Source organism: Drosophila mojavensis, unplaced genomic scaffold (assembly GCF_018153725.1).
Source record: "Drosophila mojavensis isolate 15081-1352.22 unplaced genomic scaffold, ASM1815372v1 contig_136, whole genome shotgun sequence".
In the NCBI taxonomy this organism is placed as follows: domain Eukaryota; kingdom Metazoa; phylum Arthropoda; class Insecta; order Diptera; family Drosophilidae; genus Drosophila; species Drosophila mojavensis.
Genome location: NW_025318667.1, coordinates 23,317,666 through 23,339,910, shown reverse-complemented (window position 1 = coordinate 23,339,910; position 22,245 = coordinate 23,317,666). Strand labels below are relative to the sequence as shown.

Below are 22,245 nucleotides of genomic sequence, written 5' to 3'. Positions count from 1 at the left end.
ATCAATAATTAAAGCAATATATGTGTCAGTGTGTAAAGAATGTCTATTTATATCTAATATCTATCTAGTATACTACACTATAAATATAGATATAGCAACGAATATAATTATTAAATAAATTTATGTGTTTTCTGAAAAGTTTTATACGCGCTCTGTGGTTAGCTTGTCGATCGGCTTGACATGTAACTTAACTTATGCATGTGAGTGAGTGTGAATGTGCTTGGGTATGTGTACGTGTGTGTTGTTTACCATATGTATTTGAGGCCATAACTTACTTGTCACGCTTGGGCTTATCCTCGGCGCTGTCATCCTTCATGAACGAGGGCTGCAGGCTGAAACGTCGGCGCAAGTGACGGCCACGCATTTTGTTGCTGTTGTTGTTGTTGCTGCTGTTGCTGTAAAAGGTGCTGGCTTGGCAAGGGATTGATGTTCCGCTGTTGGCTGCAAGCACAGCAAACAGTAAATCAGGCGAAAAATCCCGTTATATGGCAATGTTGCCACTGTTGCTTTCCCTCTCCCTCTCTCACAATCTCCCTTTCTCTCCTCTCTCTCACTCCCTCTCTTGCTGTATCTACGTTTCTCTTTCGCTGTTGCGTATTTTTATCCTTTTTGGCTTTGTGGCGCTATTTCCAGTGTTGCATAAATTTCAAAGAAGTCGCGCAATGCACTTGATTATTCAATATATTTTGAGCTGTTGCCCTTTGTATTGCAATCGTTGGCTCTATAAATTCTATGCTTTATGCGTGCCAGGGACTTTCGGTAGGGACACTCGGGTAGTATGTATCTTCTGTATTTGCAATGGTTTTTTGTTCAGGGCCCTGTATGCCTTTTTAAGTTGGCTTAGTTCATTACTTATTAGCCCGACAGCGTTTTATGCAAATATTTGTAGCCAGCTCTCGTTTCGTTTTAATTATGTGGCCCGACCAGCTCCACGAAAATGTAAATGTACCTGCAAATTGAAAATTTCCGTAAGTTGAGTGCGAGAAACACAACAACAACAACAACAACAACAACAACAAGTAAGAAATGGGAGATGAAGCACAACAAAATGGCCATAAATTACACACTGTTTAAGTGTTGAACATCGTCAGACAGAGATGGCAGCAGCCAGAGCGAGATAGTTACGCCGGGGCCTTATTTAATTGTAGATAAGTATGTATGTACTTCGCATATAAATATATATACGTACATCCACATTTACAGTTAGCTTGAAAGCAGTTAAAGCCTAAATACCCTAGCTATACTGAAAGTGCTGAGCGAAGTACCCTCGCCAGTGTTGTGAAATTATACACAGAATCAGAACTTTTTCCTACCCATAAAATGCGTGTTTTACGACACAAATTCGATTAAAGGCCAAAATTATATAGCTCTTTGTCACGTAAAATTCGTGAGCTTTCAGCATGCTCTTCCGTTCGCACCATTTGACTGGGCCAAAAGAGCTGCAAAAGATTTACAATTTGCATACAAATTATATTTAACGTGCAAAAGCGATGCGATGCGACATCAGTTTTAGTTTTCCTTTCCCTTTCACAAGTTCAGTAACAAAAACTTGAAAAGGAACTTTTTTGTATTTAGTTATTTATACATGATTTACATTTCGTTATATTTATTTTCTATGCATATTCTGGTACGAAATGCCAGACAGGGCATAGTTTGCATATCAAATCAGAGGATTTAATAGACTCCGCTGAAACTAACTTTTGGTCAAAGATAATAGATAACGAGATCTACAGATCTAAAGATCTACATAAATTTCAATAGAGCTTTTAAATTTGTTAAAAGGGTTTTTAAATAGGAATATAAAGAATATGCAATTTAAATTTAAATTCAATTTCAACTGGATAGAATCAGCATTGAAATTGAAATTAAAACTAAATAGGTTCTAAATAAAGCAGATTTGAATGTGACTTGAAATTGAAATGAAAACCATCGGACCTTATCAACTACAGAACTCTCATTCAGATCCATTTTCATTTCCATTTCCACTGACACTTTATTAATTGAGGGTGTACTTGAGCATATATTCCAAATTTCTCGTGAATTGAAACCAATATACTCATTTCATTTTCTTGAATGAGTATAAAATTGATATGAAGTCAAGAATTAAATTCTTGTATTTATTAAATGCGCATAAAGCTCAATTTGGCACAAAAATAGCTAAACTTTCACGGAAATCAAAACAGAATTTTCTAATCATTGAAAATATAAATAACAACAGCAAAATCAAACAATTTCAATAGTTCAATTTTGGATTTAGCCAGGCTGTCGCTCGCAGCCAAATAACAGAAATTCTTCTTGGCTTAAGCTAATTCCATATAAATTTCAGCTACAGAAAGCTGAAAATGTTTGTGTTGTATTTGGTTCTTAGCTGGATTGAGTTGTTGGGAAAACGGAGCGGCAAAAACTAAAGCGTAAGACTTCTCAGTCACTCGAGTTGTAAAAGCGAAAAGGAAAGGAATTTTTTTTTGGTTTCCTTTTTTTTTTTTGTTTTTTGTTTTTTTAAATATGAAAATACCCTGTTAAGCGTGAAGAATTGTTGTGCACTGCGAGCTCAGATAATTAAACTTAAAACGAGAACATTTGCGAAAAGTTTAACAGTTGGCATCTGCACTGAAGTTGTGCGCAAAGTAATTAGACAAATTTATGTGGGGCGTGCAACTGAAAGCTGCTGCTTAATTTTGTTTATGTTGGCCGCCAAGCTGAGCAAAAGTAGCTGAAAGCCGACACCCGCAGCACGGAGAGACAGAGACAGACAGACAGCGAGACAGACAGATAACGGGAGACGAAGAGAGCGAGAGGGTGAGAGGGCGAGGGGGCGAGCAGCCAGCAGAAATGAGTAGCACATGGTTAAGAAAACTCAGTTGGCAGCTTTGCAGACATCATTTTCATTTTCATTTTGTTTTTGTTTTGCTTGCACCTTGCTCTTTGTTTTTGTTTTTGTTTTTTTTTTTCAAATTAAATTTTAAGCAGCACGACCTGCGTATACCTGCACTTAATTGTCATCGAATCAAACAAGACTTAATTATCAATTACGTGAGTTTTGGCTTAATTGAACAGGCCTGATGGAAGCTACAGAAAAATGTTAGAAGTTACAGCCTAATATACCCCATCGGACGGCCGGTGCATGGCGCGGTCCAACGATTAAAACAACTTAAGGGAAAAGTTTGCACAAGGCACAAAGGCAAAGAGCAATAGTTGGCAAAGTTCAGAAGTTGTACCAATGTTGTACAAAAGAACCCAGAGCTCCGAATTCCAGCATAACAGGACAAATTTAAATTTAAATGAATTGAAATTTAGGAAGAACACAATTTGAATAAACTGAATTTGATTTAATTGTGTTGGATGTGCATTTAAACTAAATTGATGTATGTGGACATAATCTATGAAGAGTATTGTATGACCACAGGCGATGGCGATTCAAGGAACTCGACCTTATTCAGCACATATTGAATTTCTAGTTAAATAATTTCAGATTATCAAACTGACAACATATACTTAGGCATGTATGTGTGTGCGTGTGTGTGTGTGTGTTTGACTTATTGAACTATAATGCAAACCGAATTACGACCAAAGCACACCCCAAGGTAGAGGGCGTAGACCAAATTTAAACGCCGAAATTCCACGAAAACCACAAAAAAAAAAAAAAACACACACACACACACAACAAACACACTCACACGCGCACGCACATGCATGCGTGATTACGTTGTCCGGCAACTCAGATTTCAGATCTCATTAGCCGACAACTAAAAATGAAATTATTTAAATGCCATCAAATAGCATTTGGAGCCAAAATCCCATTCTGGTTCGGCCCCCATAAGTTGCACTTGAAACTGATTCAATTATTGCGGCATTTCACATGCCATTTGCGGCCGGATCGAAAGCGCCGTCAACCCCAAACGAAAGTTTACACCAATTTCAATTGATTTAAAACGAATTCAATAAATAGAATCGAGGATTGAATGTAGGAATTGGCCAGGGTATATAATAAAATAGCCCATTAGCAATTTATTTAAGGTTTAAGTATTTTTTGAATATTTAAATATATATTATTTATTTTTATTTATTTAAGAGCTAACTTATTAATAATAAAATTAAAGGCTAGCTTAGTATTATTATTATTTATTAAATATTTAAATAGGAGAAGTGACTTGAAAATTTTGATTCGTTTAGCTATAAATTTAATTGATAAAAATATTTAAAATTGTTTATACAAAAAATTAAAGCCACAGCTCGAAAATAACTGTTAAGCGTTTTATTCTTTGCGCTCTATCAGCTAAGTCAACCAATAAAATCATATTCACTCCCACTCTCACACACTCTCTCTCTTTCTCACACTCACTCTTTTATCGCTCTCTCTCTCTCCCTCTCAGCGAGTGCCTTCGTTTCTTTTCTTTTTCGTTTTCTGTTGAGCGCCTTGGGTCTGTTCCTCTTTTTAAGAACATCATTTCGGCAGCGATACGATTCACGTTCTCACAATGCATTGACTCGAAAAGTCACTGCAAAAGGTCTTCACATACACACACACACATGCACACAAGCATTTCACGTACGCTCTCAATGTGTTTAGCGAGCGCAATGCTTGCCTACATACCAATACATATGCAAAAGTCTTTCTGCTGTCAGTTGCAAGCCGAACCTAAACGAACTTATAAAGGAACCGACTCAATCGGTTGCTCACTGAGTTTTTTCTCAAGTGTGTGTGGAAAACACCTATTTGCAGACATCGAGAAACGATCAAAAGTTATTTGGGAGCTTAGATTAAAATTAAATATTGCAATAAAAAAAAAAAAAAAATAAAAAATAAATAAATTTAAGCTCATAATAAATGATACTAAACAGAAGCAAATTTAGTTAGGACTAAATAGCTATACAAATTTATTTATTTTTGCAAAATTGTGCATTCTGAAGCTTGAAAAATCAAACATATGGTCAAATTTTAGGCTTTTGAGATTAGCCGTTGTGAGCATAAAAGAATAAAACATTTGTATTTAATTCCGATTTTAGAGGCTTCTACCAGGAAAAAATATTCCATAATGTACCCAATCATTTTTAGAGTGTATGTATGCATGGCTAGCTTAGCATTTATGCATGTAAATAGACATAGAAAGAGAGAGTCACACACACACACACACACACAGGCAGATATACATACATACACACTTGGACAGCTCAACGAACAGTTGATCATTGCACAAAGCCAGCATCATCTCTCTTTCTCACTCTCTCTCTCACTCACTCACGCTGTCAACGAGTATAAGTAGATTTATATGCTTTGGGTATGTGCACGCCTAGAGAATAATGTTGTCAAAATATGTAGCATACTTTTTGGGGCATTTTCACTGCACACAGAAGACGAGCATAATTGTATTTAAGGAATCGGCCTGGAGTGCCAGTGGGAGCAGTTATTCGATTGCGCCATGAGGATATTGAGACTGTGCAGGTTTTCTTGTGCTGCTAGCTTCTGATTTTTATTTACTTTTTTTTTTTTTTTTTTTTTTTTTGGATCCGGTCGTGAATCTTGAGTCTTGGGTCTGATTGGAATGGCTGCTTCAAATGGCCTGGCCAGGCGTCTAGGTACTGCAGCCCAAAGTGCTCTCGGTCCCCGCACCTGTACTAGGAGTAGACTGAAACGGATCATGACCTCAACATCTGCCTCTTGTCTTAATAATTTATTAAGCCTTGCCCATATTTTCTACCCTCTAAAATATCTTTTCTTAGTTATGTCTTTAAGTAGGTATATAAATTAATTAAACTCCAGCTTGGCTTAAGGTGCCTAAAAAGCAACGGTACGTTAAACTGTAAATAAATATTTCAAAATTTAAATAATATGAAACAAAAAAAAGGATGGCTGCTTAAATGTGCTTAGGCATGCCCAAGTTTCGGTGTTTGGCATGCGGGCGAGTGGGCGAGCGTGGTGGATGGCTGTGGTTGTGTGCGTCTTAAGCCGCTTTTGGGGGGTGGCGCACAGCTGCCGAGGAGCTGCTCTTGATAACTTTCGTTGCGGCTTAGACGCAAAAATTTGCTCAAGTTAAACTAGTTGAGAAATATTGACTGCAGCCAGTTGAGTAAATGGATTACAGTTGCAAGACCTGTGTATAGAGTGCTTGTTGTTGTTGTTGTTGTTGCTGTTGTTGTTGCTGTTGCTATATGAGTAGTTGCATTGCGAATTGCCTGCGGTCTGCGCAAGCCAACAGCAGAGATAGATGGCTAGATGAGAGCCAAAATTGATGGCAAGTCCAGTGAGCAGCAGCAAATGTTTTTGCGGTTTCCATGCCAGCTGAATTTAAGGTCAAATTTGGCATCAACTTCAGAATCAAATTGCAAATTCCAAAATTTCAAAATTGCAAAATTGATGTATATATCCATTTCTACGGCTCCAACTGTGGCCCAATTAAAATTTCAATATTTTTGCATTTGCTAAATGCAGAGACAGTGCTACATAATTGCCAGCTAGATATGCAGCTCGATTGGGCAATTTATTGCAATTTCAGTTTCATTAGCAAGGCAATTGATCTGAAAATTCGGCTCAAATTATATATAGATGGGATAATGGGAACAATAAACAGGGATTGACAATGTAGAATATATTCAACCTTGCGCTTATTAGTTTTTTCATTCAAGAGAATCTCAAAGAGTGAAGCGAACTATAAATTTCTCTTAACCGATTATTTTCTGGTTTTCTCTTCTTTTTTTCGCAGCAGCGGAAGAGGCGAAACATAATTCAATTTGCCCGACATGCAACGCTTGATTTGCATAGCTTATCGGCCCAACCTTTTCGCAGATTATATTTCCTGCCGGCCAATTTGTAGATTATTTATTAGCCTGGCTCGTTTACTCAATGCAATTTTCTGATAAATAGCCAAGCGCCATAAAAGTGCCGGCTATAATAAATAATATAAGCATAATGTGGATGGATGGCCGCGTAGTCTTACAACCGTTAAGTGAGCAAGCAAAGTAAAAAAATAAAATAAAAAGGAATGAGAAAATGAAAATTAAAAAAATATTTATTGTGTTCACACATACATACAGGTATATATGTATATACTGTATATATATGCATATAATATTTGTGTTTCTGTGGGTGTGTACATATAATAAAAATAGAGGAGCGCATAAAAAGTACTTACATATGTATGTCGCATGGATCAAAAGAGACAACCAGAGAGAGAGAGAGAGAGAGAGAGAGAGAGAGAGAGAAAGAGATAGTGTTGGAGAAAGTGATCGAAGGAGAGGAAGTTAAAGACTCGAAGGACGAGATAATGAGTGAGTGGTAGATAGAGAGAGAGAGAGAGAGAGGGAAAGAGACAGAAAGAAGGAAAGAGGTAGAGGGAGAGAATGAGATAGTATCAGCGAAAAGACATAAAGAACAACTGGTAGAGTAAAGTAAATGAACATAAGAGAGAGAAAGGAAAAGAGCGAGGGGGAGTTAAGCTAGAGAAATATGTATATAGTAGAGAGAAAGTATATAGACGCAGATACAGAAATAAGTAGAAGCATCGCAAGAAGGAGGGAAGGATGTTCAAAGAGAGATAGAGATAGATAGAGAGAGTGAGTGAGAGAGAGAGAGAGAGAGAGAGACATTAATAATTGTTAAAGAGTTTGATCAGAGGGCAATGTGTGGGCTCAATATGAAAGATTTATGTTTCTCAAAGAAAGCAAAGCAAAGTAAGGGAAAAAGAAAAACTCCGATGGATAATAGTATAGAAGGCGTCAAAAGCATTCAATCGCAAACCAAATCTGTGTAAAATTCCCAAAAAATAAAAAAATGTATATTTTTCCAAGTATATTTAAATGCAACGCATAGATTAAATTCCCACAAAACATTTTGTATATTTTAACGAACTTATTTGAGTGCAGCTGCATGCTTCAGTAAGTAAGAGAATTATTAGGTTAATTTTGGGAAAAAGTTCATAGCTGCATTCTCAGCACAAACTTGTATAGTAAAGTTGCTGAAGAATAGCTAAAAAAAACTTGTTGTTGTAGTTGTTGCATATAATATAGTTAAAAGCATATTTAAAAAGGGCTTAAAGTGTGGCCAGCATTGCTGTGCAGCATCAAAAGAATCTATTGTGCGGGACTTTCCATTTTGGACAGCTTTTATACAGCTACACACCTATGCATGTGTGTAACTACAGCTGTGTGTGTGGGTGTGTGGGTGTGTGGGTGTGCTTACTCACAAATACATATTCAGAGTTTTAATAATCCCAACGATGCAGGCCACATCCGTGTCGAGCAATCTACACACAAATATGCTTGCTTATTTCTATTGCTATTTTTTTTTTATTCCTACTCTTCTTTCGTTACTAAATACCAGATTAGCTCTGCAGATGTGTGTGTGTGTGTGTGTATTTATATGCTTAAATGCATTGACACATCTGTTTTCTATTGGTCGGTCGAAAGTATTCGAGTCAGATGCTGGGAGGCTGAATTGAAAAGCATAAACGTGTATGGCACAACACCGCGACCGTAAGGCTATTATAAGTCCCAAACACACATACATGTATATGGCTATGTGTGCGTGTGTGTTTACGTTCGCATAAGTATTTAATGGCGCCCTTAAAAAGCGCCAAAGTGTAGCTGAAATTGGACTGGCTTCGTACAGAATTTTGGATTCATCGCATGCATTTGTCCATTTTTGAAATCGTGGCACCTGAAGGTCGTTGCGCTGCTCACCGAAGGCATCTGCTGATGCTGCTGCTGCTGCTGCTGCTGCTGCTGCTGGTGATGCGACTCGAGCAAGGTGGCTGGCAAGTCTACCTTTTATGCTAACAATATCAGCGAGCTGCTGCTCTTCAGCGCCGAATTTACGTGCAATTATGATGACGGCCGGGAACGCGCAGCCACAATGAAGCAACGACCCTGGCCAATGCTTGCAGCAGCCGTCAAGGCTGATGAAGTAGTGGTAGAAGAGTCCCAAATTGAACAACAACAAACAGAAAACTACAGAAGAAAAACGTAAAAAACAAAAACTGCTGAGAAACTTGCCAAATGAGAAATCTAAGACGAACAAAGGCCCAACAAAAACATGGTCTCAAAATTATTGACAGAAATAACAAAACACTGCCGCAGCAGCCACGACAACAACAACAACAACAACAATGCAGCATGATAATAATAATAGCAACAGGCTGGCGGGCGACTACAGCAACAACAACAACAACAACAACAGCGACAGCAACAGCAACTAAACAAAGATAAACAAAATGCCTTTGGGGCAGCTGGCACAGACGAAACATTTTTTAATGCGACAAAAATGCTAATGAATCAGAAAGCAAAGGAATCTGATGAAAAACAAACAGACAATCAGAGTCCGAATGAAAATGTTAAAAGGTAATGGAAACACAAACACACAGAAAAAGGGACAGCAAAACAGATAGAGAGAGGAGATAAAAAGAGGGAGAGTGAGAGAGACATGGCCCAAAATGGACGTTCAATTGCTTGCGTGGAGTAGCTTAATGGATATTCGAATTTGAATTCGTATCGCAGCCTAACGACGACGCTGAATGGATTATGCGTCTACCGTGCTTGATTAGAGATGCGCGTGTCGTGCCGCCCAGAGTTGCCTTTAAATCTGATGAGCGCCATTTTGTAGAAGCTAACTCAATTTAAGTCAAGCCAAACACTTGTGGCTCATGCGCCCGAAGACATTGCGACTCTGCGGACGGACGAACAATTCAATGTGCTGCCCGGGAATGTATTTACTGTGTCAACTACAAAAATATGTGTATGCACATACATATATTCGTGATTAATATAATGAATTATTAGTTAGTTCGGTTCTATAGAACTTCATCCTTCAGTTATGAAATTTTATGCAGGTCTAAGAGTCTTGACATGGCTAAAAGACATCAAATATATAAATAGATACAAATAAATTGTAATATATATATATATATATATATATATATATATATATATATATATATATATATATATATATATATATATAATTTTTTTTTTAATCTATTTATTTATTTTGTATTAAATAACTTTTCTCTCAAAATTTTATTTAATATTCAACTAATTATAAGTTGAAAATTCAGTTGTTGCTAGTTTTTTTTTTTTATGGCGAATCTAGGCAAGCTTTAGTGGTCGCTTGCCATGCGATTTATGGAGTCAAGCGTTATTATGTTCGTTCTGGTTTTTAAATAGGTTGAAACCGCTCATTAACTGCTTTAATTATATAGTTAACACACACACAAAAAAAAAAAAAAACAGATTGTGCGCTAATGACTGCTTTTGTAGCTGAGCCAAATATTAGCAAAAAAAAAAAAAAAAAAAAAAAAAAATAAAAAATTATAATAATAATATATATAAATATTTAATACATTTTTTTTTATATATATAAATATTTAATATATCTAATAGTATAAGATGATTTACATATATCTAGTATATACAGACATATGTAAAATATTATTAAATAAATATTAAAAAAAAATAACTTGAATTGGGTTTACTATTCACAATAATTTATTAATTTATTTTTTTATGAACACTTATTTTTTGGACCTCAAAGTGACCCCCAACCGATTTTACTGGTATACAGTTTTGCCGATTTTTGTTGTCATCCTCGAAGCTTTTAAAAAATACTTTTTTGGGATCTTGTTCTTTGTTGCTGCTTTGTTGCTGTATTTCTATTTCTCTCGTCAATCGTAGCTTTGCATCGTCCTCTCATGGGCCCATTTCAGTTTCGGGAACAAGAAAAAGTCATTTAGGGCCAGTGCTAGGGAATATAGAAGCTGCGGCACGATTGACCTCTTGTTTTAGATGCCAACATTTGATACAGATTCTTTGTTCCATAATTTGGCAGAGGCAGAGATTAAAATGTTGGAATAAATGACCAAACTTCCCAGCTTAAGTTGGGGTAAAACAGAAAAGCGAATATCGAATATGAAATATGCCGTATGGTACACCGAATATCGATTATACGTAACTCGTTTATGAGCAAACCTCTCATGAAATTAGTAGTAGTAGTAGTATAATGAATATAATAGATTTGACAGCTGCTTAATTAAAATTAATTTTGTTTGCCTTTCTACTACAAATATGTTGATTGAATTCGAATCTATCAGCAAAAAGGGCAATTGAGTGAATCCAACTGTGCTATATCCTTGCCGAGGATGGGTGAGTGTACTTGCACTAGCTAGTAGCTACCTACTGAGCTATATAGGTTAGTTTAAGTAAACGACGCTTAGTCATGCATACTTAACTGCAGCGGATTTAGTCGTTTGTTTTCTGCGCTCAATTTAAGCCAAAACGATTTGCATGTAAAACAAAAAAAGTGCAACTCCAATGCGAGCTAAATACCAGGTGTGTGTGTGTGTGTGTGTAACCTGACTTATTTGCTGAAGCAATTAATGTGATGGCTTAAGGGCCATCAGGGCGGTATACCGCTATATCCGAGCATTTTCGGGGCTTAATCTCAAAGCTCCACACAGACAAAAACCGGGGGCTTAAGTAATTATGCATGCCATTTGTTGCTGTTGTTCTTGTTGTTGTTATTATTTTCTTTTGTTGTGCTTTTGATATTGTTTTTCTGTATTTGTGTGCGAGTGTGTGTGTGTGTGTGTGTTTGTTTATTTTTTTTTTGGCATGGCATAAGCGATAAGCGCAACCAGCACGACAGCAAGACAATTCAAGTGACACATAAAACAAATACAAATACGCATGCAAAACACATGAATACAATTACGTATGGTTTGCTTCTGTGTGTGTGTGTGAGTGTGTGTGTGGAGACATGGGCACATGCAAATTTATCATTTGTGTTGGCACAAATTTGTGCCTGCCTTGTGAATGACATGAAAAAGGCAATTTAAACTGCAGACACACATACACGCACGCACTCACACACACACACACACACACACAGAGAGAGAGAGAGAGAGAGAGAGAGAGAGAGCAGCAGCAACACTTAAGTATGCGAGTGCTGCTCCACAAACATTGACGTTTCGCATTAGAGCAGTCGACAGCAGTGCGCCGCTGCCGCCGCAGGCATTACAACAATTTCATACATATACATATAAGCTGGCACACCCGAACACACACACACACACACACGCAACAACCAGGCGCTTATCAGTGGCTACAACAATCAGGCAGGCAGGCAGACAAGTTGAACTCAACTAGAGCCACTGGAGCGGGACACAAAAAAACAGTTGAGCAGCAGAAACAGGAGACAACGACCCGAACAGCCAAATGACACACATACACATTCACATACACACACATGCACAGGCACGCACTTACACTAGCTGGCATACGCACTAGGCACAAAGTCGTAGACCGTTATCACTTATGGGCCGTTGCTACACTTACTTAGTCAAACCATAGTGCACAGTGGAATGCAAATGAGTTCAAGTTGATTAAAAGACAGACGGCGAGAGAGCGAGGGAGAGAGAGGGAGTCGGAGATGACAGAGGACCACTGAGTGAAAGTGAGAGAAAAACCTGAGTAAAGGAGAGAAAGATGGAGAAGAGAGAAGAATCGGAAAGAGAAGAGATAAGAAGAATAATGTAGAGATGGGCCAGGAGAGAGAGAGAGAGAGGGGGAAATAGAGAATGAGAGACTGAGGAATGAGAAGAAAGCAAAAAAGGAGGAAAATGAGTGAGAGAGACAGAGAGAGGGAGCGGGAGGGAAAGGGAGAGGGAGAAAGAGATAGAGAGAAACAGAAATCGAGATGTGAAAAGTGAGAGAGAGAAAAAGAGGGAGAGAATGCAAAAGAGAGACAGAGAGTGATAGACAGACAGACAGAGACAGTGAGAGAAAAAGCGAGCGACTGAGGAAAAGAAAGAGAGAGAGAGAGAGATAGTAAACTTACAAGAATCTGTATAAGTGTAATTATAATGCTCACAATAGGGTTCATAATAATCTGCATAATGATGCTAAAAAAATTGTTGAGGATTGATCTCGAAAAACTCATCATCAAGTGGGCATTTGAGCTAACGGTAAACACAGTCGTCGGCTGATCGCACATTTGTCTCTAGAATAAGAAACCGAATGTTCGGGATTATGAAATAGACGCAAACATAGAAGCATAAGGAGACATCCAGAACATTCGATATGCAGTAGAAGTAGGTATATAAGCGTGCTGTAAGTCGAGCCAAAGTTCATTCAGTAAGTTCAATGTGTAAGATCAATATCAGTGTGTCGGCTCGGTTAGTTAAATTCAAATCGTCGCGGTACGTGAAGAAGTGTACTTGTTACTGAATATTTTTGTTGTGTTAAATAAACTTATTACGTTGCACCTACATATACCGTGTTTCATTTAAGAAAAACCTTCAACAGGTTATGGGCCCAGACAGTGCTAAACGTGTAATGTAGTGTGAAATCGAGTGCAAGTACAAAAGTGAATTAGTGGCAAATTTGTAACTAAATAAAGACAATGAAAATGGAGCCATTAAATATGAGAATTGAACGATTACGCGACAAAGACAATTGGCATTTGTGGTGTTTTATGATTCGTACGCTATTGGAAGAAGACGACGATGTTCTTGCCGTTTGTGAAGGTAGTTTGACGTGTCCGACACAGGAGTCTGCAACATACGAGAGAGACTCGAAAAGGTTCTTGAAAGCTGATAAGACTGCAAGGAAAATAATTATTCATTCTATCGAGAGAAGACCGATGGAATTGATTGTAAGCTGCAAAACAGCAAGAGAAATGTGGATAAAATTGAACTCAGTGTATGATATGAAATCAGAAGAAAATTTATCGGCTATTCAGAAACAGTTTTTTGATTTCAAATGGATTGAAAGTGAGAGTGTGGACTACAATATTTCAAAGTTAGAAGTTTTGTGGAGCAAGATGAAAAATCTTGGAAGTGCTGTGCCTGAAACAATGTTAATGTCGCGAATCCTGTCATCTTTGCCTCAAAAGTTTAACTATTTTCATAGTGCGTGGGATTCGGTCGAAGACAGCAAAAGAACATTGAACAATTTGACGACTCGTTTAATGACAGAAGAAATGCGGTCAAAAGAACAAGAAGTGGTACCTGAAGAGTCAACAGCGTTAGTCGCCGGCAACGGAAAAAATAAAAGAGAACATGAAAATAAGAAGAAAATTATGAAGTGCTATAACTGCGGCGTGATGGGACATCTGAAGAAGGACTGCTACAGGTGTTATATATGCAAGAAGAAAGGCCACAAGAGCAACACCTGTTACCAAAGGAGAAATGCAGGAAGTCAAGCGGAAAATAATCAAGGAGAATCGGGTGAATCATCGAGGAAAGGATTGATTGCGAGCAGGGACGGCAGAGAAGATGACGTGTGGGTGATCGACTCAGGAGCTTCTGATCACATGTCAAGGCGTCGAGATTGGTATTCTACTTATGAAGAATTTTTGGAGCCCCAGAGGATAGGCGTAGGTAACGTTCCAGGGCCACCGCCGCTGCCCTCGTTGGTGCCAAAGGCTCCACCACCGCCCCCACCGCCATTGGCGCCCGGCGAGAAGCGGGTGCTCAGCGAAACGCAAAAGCAAACGCTCGAGAAGCTCAAGTCACGACCACGCAGACGGCCCGACTGGTCCGGGATGATGAAGGAGGTGGAGAGCGGCAAGAAGCTGCGCCACGTGGCATGCAACGACAGATCTCAGCCCATATTGACATGCAAATCGATGACCAAAGTGGACGATAAATTCATCTATGAAACAGAGAAGGACAACTCGCACAACAAACTGCTCAAGCAAATCCAGGGCGGCGTTCGACTGAGGCCCACGCAGACAAACGATCGCAGCAAGCCCATATTGGAGGGTCTGCGCAAGTTCGGACGCCAGATGACCATCGAGGAGCAGCTGCACAAGTCCCTGTCCAAGGTCAATATGCTGAGCGAGGCGCCCAGCAGCCATGCGCTGAACAGTGCGAACAGTGGGTCGGCGAGTGGTGCGGGCAGCTCCAGGCCCAGCATTGTCTTGACCATGTCCATCGATGAGGAGAGTCCCGATGAACTGGACGATATCGACAAGTTGCGTGACGATTTGCAGAGCACCAAGCAGATGCTGGCGCTGGAGCTGCGCAACCGTGAGGCGCAGGAACGTGAGAACAAGAAGCTCTTGGCCAAAATACGTACGCTCGAGACGGAATTGGAGCGTGAGAAGTCGCGCGAAAAGAATCTGGAGTATGGCTCCAATGTTATTGTAGCCACCATGGACCCCACGCCCACATCCGAACAGGCATATGTCAACTCACTGAAACGTGAAGTCGAGGACGCGCGCAAGGTCTCCAAGGAGGTGGAGAAGAACTATCACGACACGGGCAAACTGCTAGTCGAGGCGAAAACAGAAATCGAGGAACAAAAGCGACAGATACAATTGCTCGAGCGCAAATTGGCAGCTGCTTTGCAGGCAAATACGACACCAAGCACTAACAGACCGCTCATTAGTTTTCGCTTTGCTTACGACGACGAGGACGAGGACGATGATTACCACGGTGAGAAGGGGAGCAATCATAAGGGCGGCACATTTGATGGCTCGAGAAGACCGAGCGATCCACTTTTCGGACGCGACAGCTCACCCGAACTGGAGCTGGAGTTGAGCGAGAGCGATCCCGATGAGCCGGAGGAGAAGAAGACAGAGCGACGCGAGCGACGAATGGGCAAGGAGGTGAAGGTGCTACGCAGCAAGCTAACCAAACTGAAGGTCAAGGAGGAGGCGGCCAAGAAGGAGAAGGATGCGCTGAAGCAAGCCATGAAGAAGAATCATGTTATACTCAAAGAGGAGAACAAAAAGTTCAAGAAACTGGAGAAAGAGGTGCAAAAGATGGCCGCATCGATGAAGCTGGACGAGGACGAGATCGATGCCGAGGACAAAGAGGAACAGGAGGAGGAAGAGGAAGAGTCCGAGGAGGAGTCAGAAGAATCCGAATCAGAGGAGAGCGAAGCAGAACCGGACAGTGAATCCGAGGCAGAAGATGCTCCCAATTCCGCCAAGAAGAGCAACTTGTAGCCGCGCGTGAAGAAGCACGAGAGTCGCTTTGCAGCAATGAAGAAGTGCAATGTGCTGCTGCAGGCGAACGTGGATAATTTGCAGGACCAAATTCACAGGTGCGCTCCAGAGCTACCAATCTGCAGGATGAACTGGATGCGGTGATTGCCGATTTGGGTTTCTAGGCCCATGAGTCACAATATGAAGGAGATGTTGAGTTTTAGGGAGGGTGTTGAGGATTGATCTCGAAAAACTCATCATCAAGTGGGCATTTGAGCTAACGGTAAACACAGTCGTCGGCTGATCGCACATTTGTCTCTAGAATAAGAAACCGAATGTTCGGGATTATGAAATAGACGCAAACATAGAAGCATAAGGAGACATCCAGAACATTCGATATGCAGTAGAAGTAGGTATATAAGCGTGCTGTAAGTCGAGCCAAAGTTCATTCAGTAAGTTCAATGTGTAAGATCAATATCAGTGTGTCGGCTCGGTTAGTTAAATTCAAATCGTCGCGGTACGTGAAGAAGTGTACTTGTTACTGAATATTTTTGTTGTGTTAAATAAACTTATTACGTTGCACCTACATATACCGTGTTTCATTTAAGAAAAACCTTCAACAAAAATGATCATGATGATAACACTTATGATCAAATAATAATGATGCGAATAATAATGACAAAAGTAATTTAGCCAATGAATACAATAATAATGATAATATTAATGGCACTATATTAAATAATTTACGCTGATGCTAATAATGACAAAAAGAAGATCAATATTAATAATAATAGCAATATTGATTGTAATATCAATGCTAATAGTAATACTAATAGCAATAATAATTATATGCAATTGCATATTCTGACTATCTAATGCAAACATAGAACATCATTAATCAGCTAGCTGGCAAACACTCATCTTATTCATGCTAAACTCATCCTGATTATCTAGCTTTAAAGCTAAATGTATTATGGGCCTACTTATTCTGCTCCACTGTGCAATTGTGTGTGTGTGTGTTTTTTTTTTTTCTGTTTTCTTTAGGTTTCTTCACTTGTTTTACTTCGGATTGTTTTTGGTGAGAAAACGTTTTCCACTGGCGTGCTCCAAGGCGGGTGGGGACCTAATGTCGGAGGCTGGGCTGGGTCTGTGGGGCAGCGACGACGGCCGCATTGACAACTTTGTGCTCGGTTTTATTAGCAGGCGACTGCCTGAAAATTATGGCCTCCTTTGTGTGTCTATCTGTGTGTGCCTGAGTGTTTGCTTTTGTGTGTGTGTGTGTGCGTGTGTGTGTGTGCATACTTGTACTAATGAGACAATTTTCACTAGTTTCGTGTGCGTGTGTTGACTTAAATTTGATCCCTAATGAACTGTCGCTCTGACTTGTTGCTCTGCGGCTGCCCACAGCGACAAAAGGCGCTTCTCATGCCCAGCCAGGAGTCCACGAGTCCACAAGTCCACGAGTCCACTAGTCCACGCTTCCTCTATGGGTCTCTGGGCATACGAGTGCTCAATTCTCCTTCAGCTGTCACATTAGCTCGCCTTTATTGCCTCTGTGTGTGGTGTGCGTGTGTGTGTGCGTGTGTGTGTGGTGTGTGCGGTTGTTGTAAGCGTTTCAATTAGTGTTTGGCCAACTACCAACGCCCCCAACAACCAACAGACACGCCCCCTCTGATGGCAAGCTCTATGCCAAAGAAGTGTCTCTTTGCCAGCCTGCCAGTATCCTGTCCCGTCTGTCTGTCTGGCCGTCCTATTCATATGTGAGACTGAGCATTTAAGTGCACAACTCTTTAACAATGAATATGACTATGAATATATATGAGCGTCAATCTGCCTCGCCTACTCGTCCACTTGAGCAGCCCAACCTGCGTTTAATGCCCTAAATAAATATGAGTTCGTTATTTAAGTTGTGCCACAGTCCGTAAGGGGTGACGCCAGCGGGTGGCGGGTGGTTCGGTGGCTCGGTGTCTGAGTGGCTCAGTGTTAACTCTGCTCCAGGGACCAGCAGATTAAAACTTTGTGTATACATGACCAAATCATGTCGATGTCAGCTCTGCGCTCGGCTCCAAAAGTGGCCCAGAGCCAAGCGCCTGTCTGCTTTACATTCTTGGATTTGACTTCATTCATATGAAACTGAATTCAAGTACAAGCAGGCAGCTTCTATGATACACTGGATTAGACTATCATTGTACATATAAAGCAAGTCAAGTGTCGTCGTATGGCATTCGCATTGGCGTTTATCTCTTAGCCTGGAGAGCGCTACTCCGACACAATTATCGGCAATTACCGATTGGCAATCGTTGGTGCTGACCAAAATGAGATGCTTGCACGTTAATCAGAAGTGCACAAGCCATTGGCTTTGCGATTACTCATGAGAGAGATAAAAACTTTGCCAGCTAATGGCCATAAAAGCCAGCGACGCGTCGCTTTGGGCCTGTATTGAATTTGCCTTCGTGCCGACTCACACATAAAATGGCGCTTTTAATAGGCTGCCAAATAACATGAAGCAGCACATCCTGCACATCTCAAGTGGAAAGATATACATATACGAGTATGTATATACGCCCAGCGGAGATCCTCAGAGATCTCTGTGGTCTAAGAGCTCAGACTCCGATGTCTTCGAATACATCAACTTTTAACGACTGTTGAAATTTTGCCAACAAAAAACATGTATTGGAATGGAGTGCACTCGGCTGTATAATACCCGATCAGTGCACTAATATGCCCGCTTTGGCTGCAGTCGCAGAGAGAGCAGCAACACTTTAATTTCGGCCAATTTTCATGCAGCAATGCCAATGGTAATGATGACGATGATGATGGGGCATGACAATGGGGCGCTGCTGCTGATTATTTTTGATGACTAATACCTATAATGTAGCCTCAATGCCAATGCCAATGGCAGTGGCAGTGGCAGTGGCATTGGCAATGGCCCTCGGTAATGCTTCGCGCTGCGCTTATCCTTATCGTGCCACTGGGCCAACGGTGAGAGCAAAACAAAAATATAAAAAAAAAAGAAACACACACATAACCACAAAAGTACAAAAAAGCGAACGGAAAGTAAAACATAAAACAATAGAAAACCAAATAAAAATTGTATAAATATTTTTATCACCTTATCGATTACAATTACTGTTTGGCATATCAGTAAATAAATTAAAAGTAAAAGATGAGCAATGCATCATAAAAAAAGGTATAGAAAAGCGAAATGCTGTATAGGCGAAGCGTGTATACTCTAACCAAGCAGCTGAGAAGTTGCTATGAAATAAATGTGGCATATTCGAAGTGCGCATACCCTAACTAAAAAGTGCTGACAGTTGGGTTCAAATTTGAAATTGTTTCTTGCATTGCATTTATCATAAAGTCGTTTTTAGAAATATGAAAAAATAAAAGTTTATCCGTAGCATTGCAGCTCCCTCTCTCTCTCTCTCGCTCTCTCTCTCTCTAATTAATGAGTTGATGCAACTCATTTACAAGCTGCCTGAAGGGCAGCTCGCAGAATTGGGGTCGTTCGCGTTGCGATATAAACCAAAGCAATAACCGAGTAGCAATAAATCATTAAACACAAACACACACACACACACACACACACAGCACAGGTGGATTAGAGCAATGCGCTTAACAAACAGAAGAAGAAGAAGTAGTAGAAGAAGAAGAATGAAAAAAACGTCGAGCTAAACAGAAGTTGAGCAAATTAATTGAATCGTGTGCAAGCTGCAGCGAGCTAGAGCCAAAGCAGCTCAAGGCGACTTCACTCGAATCTCTAACTCAATTTGAATGGCTTTATTATTTATAGCCAGCGAACGCACACACACACACGCACACACATTCACACTCATACGCATTTAGCTAGAAAATATTCATTGAATTAATTATGACAAGCGATGAGTTTATTTATGATCTATGTAGATTACAAATACATTATCGTTTTGGGCCGGGTGATTAGTTCGATTATGCGGTAGCCACTCGCCACATTATCTGCACAGTTCCGGCATGCGAATACCATGATAACATGACTAAATAAATAAGAAAGTTCAGCACACATACACCTCTCTATACATCATATACATATCTCTCTTTGGTCTGTCTGCTTTTTGGTCGAATGTCGAAATTACTTTGATTCTGATTTTCTACCAAAGTTTTGCAACTTGAAATTCTGCAGTTGAGGAACTCAGTTTTTTTTTTTTTTTTTTTTTCGAAATAGTTGCCCATATATGTATGTATTTATTATTTTATCCAAGCATAAACACAATTATTTACCATTCAAACTTTCGTAAGCTGCAATAACTTGGCAATTTCAACACAAACATATTTCAAACAATTTTCATATTTTTAATTCATATTTTGTTTTGCATGTTTCAGCTTCAAATTCAATTAAGAATTTTTTAAACAGCACACAGAAAATAATTATTTTTAATTTAAAATATAATTAAATTTACCTGGCTTTTTAGCTCGGCTGCATTCGGATTCCAACGGCTTATTCTATTTCGAGTTTTGTTTTCTCTTCGGATCTCGAAACACTTCAAAAAAATAATCAAAAATGCACGCAATGATTTCAAAACAAATTTCGTTTGTTTGGCCAACAACAACAAAAAAAGTAAACAAAATAATTTTGGAGTCAACACTCAAACTCGATTTGAGTTGGGCTCTGATTGTAATTCAGTTTTAAATTCGCCAGCCTTTGACTGTTTGTTGTACTCGTTGTTGGTGCTGTTGCTGCTGTTGCTGCTGTTGCTGTTGCTGTTGCTACTGAGTCCGTTACTTTGGCACTTGGCTCGCACTTGGAGCAGCAGCGCTTAACAACACACTGCTTCAGGTTCCCGGGAAAAACTAAACTGTTGTTACACTTGATGCATGCGTTCAAGCAGCGCCACGGCCACAGCCACAGCCACAGCCACAGTCAACGGCACTGCGATTGCCATACGACAGTCGAAACTCGTCGCTCGGCTGGCACAGACGCGGCCCGAGCGGCCAGCCGAAGGTGCGCACAGCGCGTCTAAGGGGTTGTGGCGCTTGGCATTGGGATCGGGGGGGTTGCTGGGGCTATGGGGGCTAGCTGTTTGGCACAAGCGCCACAAGTGCATGCCGTACTCGTGTGTGCTAATGCCCGTCTGCTGCTCCGGCTGTCAGTTAGTCAGGCCGTCCGACGGCCAGCCCCAAAAAACCGAAATTCAAATGCCAGCTGCCGCCTCGCTGCTTCGCTGCCTCGCTGCCTCGCTGCCACGCTGCCACGCTGCCAGCTGTGGACCAGGCTGGGGAAATGCCATGGCGAAAGCTTGCTGAATAGCCTGAAAGTAGGCAAAGCTTTTTGCCGCTGCAAAGCTCACATGCAACAGCTACTCCCATATACACACATACACATGAATGGCATACGAATGGCATGGCCATGCATTGATAACAGTTTTCAAAAGACTTTCTTCTGTTTTCAAAACTCACGTGGAAATATCAAATTTCTAATTAGGCACTGATATTTGGCAGTGACTGGCTATAAATTGAAATGTTTCCATTAATAATCAGCTCAGCTCAATGAGAGTTATACGCATAGACTATAAAGTGAGACTCATAGACTTTTATTTACTAGCTACTAATTCATAAGCTTCATATTCTTAGAGCTTCTTTTAACATCTATTCATTCAATCGTCTTATATGGATTTCATTTATACTCTTCCCCAGTCAGTTTATATTATATTTGAGATAGAATATAAAGTGAGATTCATAGACTTTTATTTACTAGCATTTATAAGCATCATATTCATAGAGCTCTTTTTAATACTATGCACAAATCGTCTTATGTAGACTTCCTTTATACTCTTCACAAGTCAGTTTATAGAGTTTTCATAAATACTTTACTATTCACAAATCAAAGCAGAGTCCAAGTAGTTATTGGCTATTAAATGGGGCTCGTCTCTGGCATAGTTTTTCAGCTAGCATCAATGAAAGTTGCTTTTAGGTAACTGAAGAGTTTCATATGAAGCAAAGCTCATTTAAGTCTGCTACAGTTTAAGCCAATATTCGCTCAACTCAATTATCAACCAGTGCATAGATCATTAGCAAATAATATTACCAGATTCGAAAGCAAGCTAATAATAAACTGACCTATTCACACCCCCCTCTCACCATTTTCGTTTCTAAAATGTTTAAGCAGTTAGTTTCAAGCAGTTGGTTTGCATACGAGCTATATGCAATAACTTTAAGTTCAACCTTGTTCAGCATGAAGCCATCTGGCCGCAGGTGATATGGGCGGCTGTAAATGAAGGTGTTTGCATTGCTCTTGACTGGCAGCTGGGGGGTCGCAGTTGGCGTCTTGCGCTTGTTACTTGTTATGCGGC

General features: G+C 40.0%; 2 protein-coding genes across 2 annotated transcripts in view; one reads left to right on the top strand and one right to left on the bottom strand.

Moving 5' to 3' along the window:
- Positions 1–20,773, bottom strand: part of LOC6584538 (ras-related protein Rap-2b) — a 51,212-nt gene extending 30,439 nt beyond the window's left edge. The window contains exons 1-2 of the mRNA XM_002010157.4: positions 20,356–20,773; positions 276–949 (exon numbers count right to left, since the gene is read on the bottom strand). Coding sequence (XP_002010193.1) covers positions 276–364 — 89 coding nt within the window. The 5' untranslated portion in view covers positions 365–949; positions 20,356–20,773. The remainder of the gene's footprint in view (positions 1–275; positions 950–20,355) is intronic.
- LOC26527835 (DNA ligase 1-like) lies at positions 14,172–16,132 on the top strand. The gene is made up of 2 exons (XM_032733445.2): positions 14,172–15,340; positions 15,449–16,132. The coding sequence occupies exons 1-2, from the start codon at positions 14,300–14,302 to the stop codon at positions 15,938–15,940; spliced, it is 1,533 nt and encodes a 510-aa protein (XP_032589336.2). The 5' UTR covers positions 14,172–14,299; the 3' UTR covers positions 15,941–16,132.
- Positions 20,774–22,245: the final 1,472 nt, after the last annotated feature.

What these genes read in the sequence shown, in the direction of transcription:
- LOC26527835 (XM_032733445.2), top strand. Translation starts at nt 14,300, where the DNA reads ATGTCAAGGCGTCGAGATTGGTATTCTACTTATGAAGAATTTTTGGAG. An exon ending in AATTGGCAGCTGCTTTGCAG is followed by an intron (nt 15,341 to 15,448) that starts GCAAATACGACA and finishes AGCAATCATAAG; the next exon opens with GGCGGCACATTTGATGGCTC.